This window comes from Megascapheus bottae, chromosome 2, assembly GCF_031878675.1.
Source record: "Megascapheus bottae isolate mThoBot1 chromosome 2, mThoBot2.hap1, whole genome shotgun sequence".
NCBI lineage: Eukaryota > Metazoa > Chordata > Mammalia > Rodentia > Geomyidae > Megascapheus > Megascapheus bottae.
In genome coordinates this window covers 46,041,818-46,051,601 of record NC_143510.1, presented here as the reverse complement: position 1 = coordinate 46,051,601, position 9,784 = coordinate 46,041,818, and the positions used below count along the sequence as shown (strand labels likewise).

General features: G+C 44.3%; 1 protein-coding gene across 1 annotated transcript; it reads right to left on the bottom strand.

Annotated features, from left to right (window-relative positions):
- Positions 1–1,025: 1,025 nt before the first annotated feature.
- On the bottom strand, positions 1,026–1,969 carry H1-7 (H1.7 linker histone). Its single transcript, XM_090355605.1, has one exon. The coding sequence runs from the start codon at positions 1,884–1,886 to the stop codon at positions 1,098–1,100; it is 789 nt and encodes a 262-aa protein (XP_090211731.1). The 5' UTR covers positions 1,887–1,969; the 3' UTR covers positions 1,026–1,097.
- Between the last annotated feature and the right edge of the window lie 7,815 nt (positions 1,970–9,784).

The following is a 9,784-nucleotide window of genomic DNA, read 5'->3' as shown; positions in this document are numbered from 1 at the left end:
ACTTTGACTAGACTCTTGGTATCCCTACAGTATGCATAGTTTTCTACTCTAGTATATGATAGCCCATCAGCAATTGTACATGTTTTTTATCTTTTTTTTCTTTTGCCAGTCTTGGGGCTTGAACTCAGAGCCTGAGCACTGTCCTTGGGCTTTCTCGAGGCTAGCGCTCTACCACTTGAGCCACAGCACCACTTGTGGTTTTTTCTATGAATGTGGTATGGAGGAATTGAACCCCGGTTTTCGTACATGCTAGGCAAGCACTCTACCACTAGACCAAACTCTCAGCCCCTTATACAACTTTCCCCATGCTAGATGCTTTCCATCACTAACTGAAGAGTCCTTTGTGAGACATAGTATTTTTAACAAAGAATCGAATTCAGGACAACAACTTCAAACAGTATAATCAATTTGGGAAGGAGCTTTTCCTAAAAGGAATTTTAGGGGAGAACACATTGGAACAGGGGGATGCTCAAAAGCTATATCTAACCAGGTGTCATTGGTTCACACCTATAATTTTAGCTACTTAGGGAGACTGAGATATGAAGCACATTACTCATAGCCAGTCTAGGCAGAAAAGTTTGTGAGACTCTTATCCCCAATTAACCAGTAACTGGAGGTGTTGCTCAAGCGGTAGATATCAGCCTTGAGCAACCCCCCCCCCCAAAAAAAAAAACCACAAAAAAGCTGAGAGAGTGCCCAGGCCCTGAGTTCAAACACCAGTGCAGGCAAAAAAAAAAAAAAATCTTTCTCCTGAGAACCATCCCTCTTAGCACTTGAATTTGACTTGTGTCTAACTCCGTTAAGTTGGTGGCTTTCTTCTACCCATGTTTTTTCTTCTTCTTTTTGGATCCTAGAGCAGGAACCGAATCGCAACTTCTTTTCCTCTCTTCACCTCACATGCCCATTACAGACCTGGCTTTCTCCAGCCCCCACCCCCAACCCCTGAACCCCCCCACCCCGCACCCCTTCCTCCCCCCACCCCGTGCGCTCAAAAGGAGGCAGCCTGAGCACGGTGGGATGGTCTGGTAAATAGCTTTAATCGGAGAGATCCGCGTCGCCGTGGGGCCGTGGGGCCGTGGAGCCGTGGGGCCGGAGGACTATGGGTTCTCGGCTGCACTCGGTGAACTGTCAGACTTGACGGAGGACTTGGTGCGCACCTTGCCCTGTCCCGGGCAGCTGCAGTCGCTTTTCACCGCGGTGGTCTTCTGCATGGGCTTCTTGGCCGGCTTCTCGGGGTCCAGCTTCTTCTCCTCCCTGGCCTTGGCGCTGGGCCTCCTTTCTTCCCGGGACCCGGGCCCGGTGTCTTCCTTCGAAAGACGTCCTCTGCTCTCGTCCTTGGCCCTCGCTTCCTCCTTGGCTCGGGAGCGCACCGACTCCCTGGACTTGGCCTTGACCCTGGCCTTGGTCTTGGGGGTGACCTTGGAGTTGCCTCTCCAGACATCCCTGGCTTTCTTGGCCGCCTGGCGACGCGCGTGCCTCCTCCGCGCGCCGGGCTCGGGCCGGACCCTTCGCCAGCGGTTGGCCTCCTCCAACTTGGGCCGGCCGGGCTTCTTCCTGCCCCTGGGGATCTTACACACCTTGAAGTAGCCGGCCGCCTCGCTGCCGCTGACTCGCAGCAGCGTGCCCTTGACCTCGGGCTTGGCCGAGTCCCCGGAGGAGCGGCCCAGCTTCTTGCGCACTTGGTAGCCCGCGTTCCCCAGCTCCTTCTTGAGCACAGCCAGGGTCAGGCCCTGGTGCTCGCCGATGGCCCTGAGCAGCAGCTGAGACACTTTGAGCACGGAGCGGGGGTCCCGTCTGGGTAGGCTTCCCAGAAATTTCTCTCCTGGATGCTGGATTTTAGCTTCGGCACGTTGGGGTTCATCGCTGGGCTCAGCTGCTTCAGCCATGGCCCCGCTTTCCCCTTTGCGGGGCCACGGACTATTCTGAATAGGCGTGGAGCAGGCTTTGAACTTCCCCTGCCCAACGCACAATCAACAGAGGCTGGTAGCCACGTCACAAAGGCAGGCGGGGCCTGGGGGGACGGGTCCCTCCCACTCGAGGGGAAGGAGTGGGGGTGGTATGAGCTAGGGCTTGAACTTGGCCTAGGTGCTGTCCCTGAGCTTTCTCACCCAAGGTTGGCGCTCTGACACCAGAGCTACACCTCCACTTCCAGCTTTTTGGTGGTTAATTGGAGATAAGAATCTCATGGACTTTACTGCCCTGGCCAGCCTCCAACCAAGATCCTTAGATCTCAGACTCCCCAGTAGGTAGAATTGCAGGTGTGAGTCACAGGCCCGGCTACTGTGTGTGTGGGGGGGGAGGGAGATGTGAGGAGGACTTATTTTTAATTTTCATAACCACCTGAATGTCTTATCCATCTAGGTCTCAACTAATCTGAACCTTTATGGCCTGTGCTTTCCTAACATTACCTGCATGAGCCCCAGGGTTTTGTTCTAGGCACATACACACATGGGTCTGCATACCATCTACCCACATCTTCCTGAGATGAGAGGAACTACTTCCAGCTTTCCAAAAACAAGCTATACAATGTCTGTATAAAGGAAAGGTGGAGCCAGGTGTCAATGGCTCACACCTGTAAGCCCAGCTACTCAGGAGGTGGAGACCTGAGGATTGTGGTTCAAAGCCAGCCCAGAAAGGAAAGGATATAAGCCTCTTATCTCTAATTAACCATCAGAAAACTGGAAGTGAGCTGGGCCCGGGTAGCCCCCGCCTGCAATCCCAGCTACTCAGGAGGATGAGATATGAGGATCACTGTCTGAAGCCAGCCTAGGCAGGAAAGGCTGTGAGCCTCTTAATTCCAAAGAACTACTCAGAAAAACAGTAGTACCATTTGTGCTGTGTCTCAAGTGGTAGAGCACTAGCCGCAAGCAAAAGAGCTCAGGGAAAGCACTCAGGTCCTGAGTTCAAGCCCCATGGGCCATCTTAAAAGAAGGAAAAAAAAAAAAGGAAAGGTGGTCAATGAAACACAACCTACTCAGAAACCCCATTTTTGGGTCTTGTCCATTACATTAAATAGTTGCAAAAATGGCTTCCCTGATTTTGCACACAAGACATTGAAGCAAAAGGAGGACATGGATTCTTTCTTTTTAAAATTACCTTTATTGTCTCTAAGTAAAAATCAGCTTGTAAATACAATGCCTCTTGATCAATAAACATTGATCCATACACCTAGGAAGTTATGGTTTCTCCTGTTAGATTGGAATAATTGAAGGTTCTCTTCCTCACATAAAAGGACTTTGCTTCCCATTTTGCCCAGCAAAACTAATAAACCTTTACTTCCTTATCTCTAAAACCCTGATGTCATTATGAATTAGCATTGAGTTCAGTGAACCAAATTCCTGGTATCAAGATTTTTTTCTCTTGTTGACATCATTTTTCCGTCTGTCTTAGTTTTCATAATAATAGATCCTCTTTCTTGGCTTACTAATTTTCAACTTCCTTTGTTGCATGCTTGAGAACTGTTTCCTTGGGCTTTCTCAAGGCTAGCACTCTACTATTTGAGCCACAGCACCACTTCCAGCTTTTTTCTCTATGTATGTGGTATCGTATAACAAAAACACTTCTTAGCAGAAAGAACAGCGCAGGAGGAATTTCAATACCAAACTTTAGACTCTATTACAGAGCTACAGTTATCAAAATAGCTTGGTACTGGCACAAGAACAGGCCTGAAGACCAATGGAATAGAACTGAAGACCCAGATATTACACCACAGACCTATGGCCACCTAATCTTTGACAAGGGAGCCAAAAATATAGAATGGAAGAAAGATAGCCTCTTCAACAAGTGGTGCTGGCAGAACTGGTTAAGCACCTGCAGAAAACTAAAGTTGGATGCTTCTCTGTCACCCTGCACTAGAATAAACTCAAAATGGATCAAAGACCTGGAGGTAAAACCCGACACACTGGAAACTTTACAAGAAGGAATAGGAGACCTCCTTGGCACTGGTCGAAACTTTCTTAATAAGGACCAAGAATCACAACAAATCAGAGAAAGGCTGGATAAGTGGGACTGCATTAAACTGCAGAGCTTTTTTTTTTTTTTTTGCCAGTCCTGGGCTTGAGCTCAGGGCCTGAGCACTGTCCTTGGACTTTCTCAAGGCTAGAACTCTACCACTTGAGCCTCAGCACCACTTCCGGCTTTTTTCTATGTATGTGGTACTGAGGAATCGAACCTGGGTCTTCATGCATGCTAGGCAAGCACTTTAACCACTAGGCCAAACTCCCGGCCCTAAACTGCAGAGCTTTTGTATGGCAAAGGACATAGCTAGTAAACTAACTAGGAAGACTACAGAGTGGGAAAAGATCTTCACCAACCATACAACGGACAAAGGCCTCATATCTAAAATATATCAACAGCTCAAAAAATTGAATCACTCCAAAACTAATCTCCAAAGTAACAACTATCCCATTAAAAGATGGGCCAAAGACTTAAAGAGAGTCTTCTCTGAAGAAGAAACAAAAATGGCCTATAGACACATGAAGAAATGCTCAACATCTCTGGTCATAAAAGAAATGCAAATCAAAACAACTCTAAGATTCCACCTCACTCCAGTTAGAATGGCCAGGATCAAGAAAACGAATAACAACAGATGCTGGAGGGGATGTGGCCAGGAGGGATCACTACTACACTGTTGGTGGGAGTGCAAACTCATTCAACCACTATGGAAAGCAGTATGGCAGTTCCTCAAAAGACTAAACATAGACCTCCCCTATGACCCAGCGATTCCACTACTTGGCATTTACCCAATCATCCAGAAACAAGGACATAGTAAATCTACCAGCACAACAATGTTCATTGCAGCACTATTTACCATAGCAAAGATATGGAACCAACCCAGATGCCCCTCAGTTGATGAGTGGATCAACAAGATGTGGTATTTATACACAATGGAATTCTATGCTGCTGTCAGAAAGAACGACATTGCCCCATTTGTTAGGAAATGGAAAGACTTAGAAAAAATCATATTAAGTGAAGTAAGCCAGACTCAAAGGAACTTAGGCTCAATGGTTTCCCTCATTTGTCATAATCAGTAGAAACCTTGGGCTCTCCTAGCAGAGATTTGCAATAGAGCAAAACCTTGATACAAAAGGTCATATAGTATGACACTAAATGAAAGGATCTCTAGGATATAGAAACATAAGCCATATAATGAATGATTGCTGTCCTTAATGTACTATGTTATCTCTCATCTCTTTTGCTGTCCCTTGGTTATCTCATATTGTTACAGTATCTCACTTTGTTACCTGATATATCGGATATATTTGTATTTGGTTATTTGAAATTGGATAGGGAAGAGGGGAAGACAAGATGAGGGGTGGGGGTAGGGGGTAGGGTAATGGGGACCAAGACATGTGAAAGGGTATCAATGTATGAGAATTAATGCACCATCTATCTGGCAAATATCATGTAACCCTTCTATTAATTACAATAAAAATATATGGAAAAAAGAAATAAAACATTGCCCTGAATCGAAGAAGAAGAAGAAGAAGAAGAAGAAGAAGAAGAAGAAGAAGAAGAAGAAGAAGAGGAGAAAGAGCAGAAAGGCAAACAGTAGTCAGGTTTTATTTGGAAAGCCAGCAAAACGTCCTTTAACCTGGCTGAAGGGGAAAAGCCCCTCTCCCCTAACTAAGGTTCCTTTAAATATTAGGCAGAAAAAGTGAAATGGGGGGGCATATAGAAGTGATGTGGGTGAGCAATGATATTTTGATGAAGGGATTTCAAGGTCCCAACGGGACCTGTGTCTACCAGGCGTGCCAGCGTCAGATGTGGCCTTGGTCTCAGGCTCTCTTCCAAGGGGCAGTTTGTTAGGGGTCAGCAGCAAGGGCAGTTCTAACATATGGCTGTCAGGGGGGAAGGCAAGTGATTTCAGTTTAAGTCATTTTCCATCTCGTGTACCATGCCTTTGCATTTTCCACCATGAACTAAAGCAGCATGCAGCCCTTGTTTATGCCATGCTCTTGGACTAACCTATCTTTAAACCCCTCTATTCTTTTCTTCTTGTCAGGCCCGGGGCCTGAACTTGGGCCTGGGCACTGTCCTTTCTCAAGGCTAACACTCTTCCACGTGAGCCACAGCACCACTTCTGGCTTTTTCTGTGTATGTGGTACTGAAGAATCCACCCAGGACTTCATGCATCTAGGCAAGGACTCTACCATTAGGCCATGTTCCTGGTGCCCAAACTCTGTATTTATAAATTATTCAGCATTGGGTATCTTGTAATAGTGATAAAAATGAATGAAGATATAAAATGTTAATTTTTCCCTGTCTGCAACTCCTGAAATTTAGCAATTATGTTTCTTTTTAAAATAATTTTTGCAACTTATTTTTCTAATTCTTCAATACAGGGATAGTGTGCAGGAAATAAAATGTGAATGTTCCTAAAAGTGCAAAGTCAATAACATGAAAGCATCTCTTCGCCAAGTGCCTGTGGCTCATATCTGTATTCTTAGTTGCTCAGGAGCCTGAGAACTGAGGATAATAATTCAAAGCCAGCCTTAGCAGAAAAGTCTATAAGATACCTATTCTAATTTACCAGCAAAAAGCTCTCACGTAGCAGAGTGATAGCTTTGAGCAAAATATCTCAGGGACAGCATCCAGACCCTGAGTTCAAGGGCCTAGGTCCAGGACTTGCACGAAGAGGAAGAGGAAGAGGAAGAGGAAGAAGAAGAAGAAGAAGAACAAGAAGAAGAAGAAGAAGAAGAAGAAGAAGAAGAAGAAGAAGAGGAGGAGGAGGAGGAGGAGGAGGAGGAGGAGGGGGAGGAGGAGGAAGAGGAAGAAGAGGAAGGGAGGAAGGAAGGAAGGAAGGAAGGAAGGAAGGAAGGAGAAGGAGGAGGAGGAGGAGGAGGAGGTAGAAGAAGAGGAGGAAGAGGAGGAGGGAGCAGGGGGAGAAGGAGCAAGAGGAAGAAAAGAAAGAAGCTCAACACAAAACAGACAAACAAAACCCCTCTGTTCCCTTATGGCCATTGCTATACGACTCACAATCCACCTAGGCTGCTGTTCAGAGAAAAATAGTACCAGAGAGGAACAGTACCAAACACAGACATGTCTCTGGGGACCAAAGATTGGAGGAAAATGTCAGACACTTGCATAGGGACAGGCTTGTTTTCTACTTCCCCATACATTCTTTTTTTTGGGAGGTTGGGGGGTGATCATTACGCTTGAACTCTGGGCCTGGGCACTGTTCCTGAGCTCTTCAGCTCAAGGATAGTGCTCTACCATTTGAGCTACATCTCCATTTCCAGTTTTCTGGTTGTTAATTGGAGATGAGTCTCACGGGCTTTTGTGCCCAGGCTGGCTTTGAACTGTGATCTTCAGATCTCTGCCTCCTGAGTAGCTAGGGTTATGGGCATGAGCCACTGGCATCTGGCCTCTCCATATAGTCTTCATTTCTCTATAATAATAACAGAGTGCTCTTTAGCAATTATTTCCTATACCTTCCTTCTCTTCCTATCTCTTTCTACCTCTTCCTTTTCTTATCACAATCCCTTACAATACTAAAATTTTAATACTTATACTTTTAACTATTGTTCAACTACTAGTTTATCCCTTTAGGAATTGAATTCTAGTCCTCTATAACCTTATTGGGGAGGAAGCTGAGGTTTCTACCTACTTTTTACTTCATTTAAGTGTTTGGTTTATTGTTCAATTGTTGAAGTTGTTACTGCTGTCAGCTCTCCTTATCTGTGAGAAAGTAAAAGGGAAACTCACCCCAATGGTATGAAAATCATAAAGTGGAAGAGCATTGATATAAAGAAGCAAGGCAATACTATGCCCACAAACCTCACTAACTCAAATAACTGAGACCAAATAATGGATTGACTAAAGTGCCGAAGAATTCAAAGTTTACTTTTGTCTGTGTGTTTTCCTACATCTCAAACTCAGATCCTAGGTGCTGTCAGTGAACTTTTAGCTCAAGGCTTTACCACTTGAGGCACAGCAGTACTTCTGGATTTTTGATGTGTAATTAGAGATAAGAGTCTCATGAACTTTCCTGAACAGGCTATCTTTGAACCATAATCTTCAAATCTCAGCCTCTTGAGTAGTTAGGATTATAAGCATGAGCCACTGATGCCAGTTTACTGTTTAAAAATGATTTTTGAGGAGCTGGGAGTTTAGCCTAGTGGTAGAGTGCTTGCCTAGCATGCACAAAGATCCGGGTTTGATTCCTCAGTACCACATACATAGAAAAAAAGCTGGAAGTGGTGCTGAGGCTCAAGTGGTAGAGTGCTAGCCTTGAGAAAGTCCAAGGACAGCGCTCAGACCCTGAGCTCAAGACCAGGACTGGCAAAAAAAATGATTGTTGATTTCAAAGGAAATTCAAATAAACCCATAAATGGAGTCAGGCAATCAAAGGCCTAAACAAGAAAGTCAGCAATATTGATGAGAAAATCAGTAAGGAAGTGGTCATTGGTTGGGGGAAACAAGCAGAAATGTTAAAAATGAAAAGCTCAGTGAATCAAATAAAAACCACAACAGATAGTCCTACCATCAGAAAAGAAAAAGGAAAAGAATACTAGAGATGAAGGATAAGATGAGGAACTATTGTCCTCCAGACCATTACAAAGAAAAAACAAGGAACTACAATTAGAACCTACAAGAACTTTGGAACACAAAAGAAATCTAAGGACCATGGGACTGCAAAGAAGTTAACATATAAACTGAAGGCATAGGAAACCCATTCAATGAAATACCAGAAAATTTCACAAATTTTGATAATGATACAGACACACGTATGAAAGATATTTGAAACTTCAAATAGACAATATCAGAAAACAATAATTCTGGGCCAGGAGCATGGCCTAGTGGTAGAGTGCTTGCCTAGCATGCACAAAGACCCAGGTTCATTTCCTCAGTACCACATACATAGAAAAGCCAGAAGTGGTGCTGTGGCTCACATGGTAGAGCACTAGCTTTGAGGAAAGTGCAAGGACAGTGCTCAGGCACCGAGTTCAAGCCCCAAACCTGGCAAAAAAAGAAATAATAATTCTACATCACAATAAAATTTCAAGATTAGAGAACGAAAGAAAGTATTCTGAAAGCTATAATAGAAAAATGTCAGATTACATACAAAGGTAAACATGTAAGAATCACCTCAATCTGAGTGTCCGTGGCTCACATCTATCATCTAAGCTACTCAGAGACTTAGACCTAATAGTTGCACTTTGGAACCAGCTTTGGCAAGCAAATCCATGAAATTCTTATTTGCAAACAATTAGCAAAAAGCCATAAATGGAATTGTGACTCAAGTTATAAAGTGCTAGCCATGACTGGAACAGACAAGGGCCAAGTGAGAGCTTGAAGCCTTGAGTTCAAGTCCCAGTACCAGCAAATGTAAAAGAATCATCTCAGACTTATCATCATGAACCCTAAAGCTAGGAAAACATAGAACAATCTATTTCAAGACCAAAAAAAAAAAAAGAACTGCTAACCAAGAATATGATGCTCAACAAAGTTATCAATTTTTATGAAAAAATCTGTATCCTTTGACTTCTTGTCATAGCAAGGATGACAGGAACACTCTACCATGTCCAGCTTCTTCCACCGAGATCTTGGCAACAAAATCCTTCAGCTGGGATAACAAGCTACCACGCCTAGCTATTGGTCTAGAAGGAGTCTTATGATATTTTTTTGCTCAGGCTGGCTTGAGCTATTATCCTTCCTGATCTCCGCCTCCCAAGAAGCTAAGCTTATAGACAGTAGCCACCAACATCCAGCTAAGAGGTTAAGAGGTACATATATATATATATATATGTATATATAATATTAAAGAAACTGACTACCTTTA

Coding starts and splice junctions, on each gene's coding strand:
- H1-7 (XM_090355605.1), bottom strand. CDS start 1,886: ATGGCTGAAGCAGCTGAGCCCAGCGATGAACCCCAACGTGCCGAAGCT.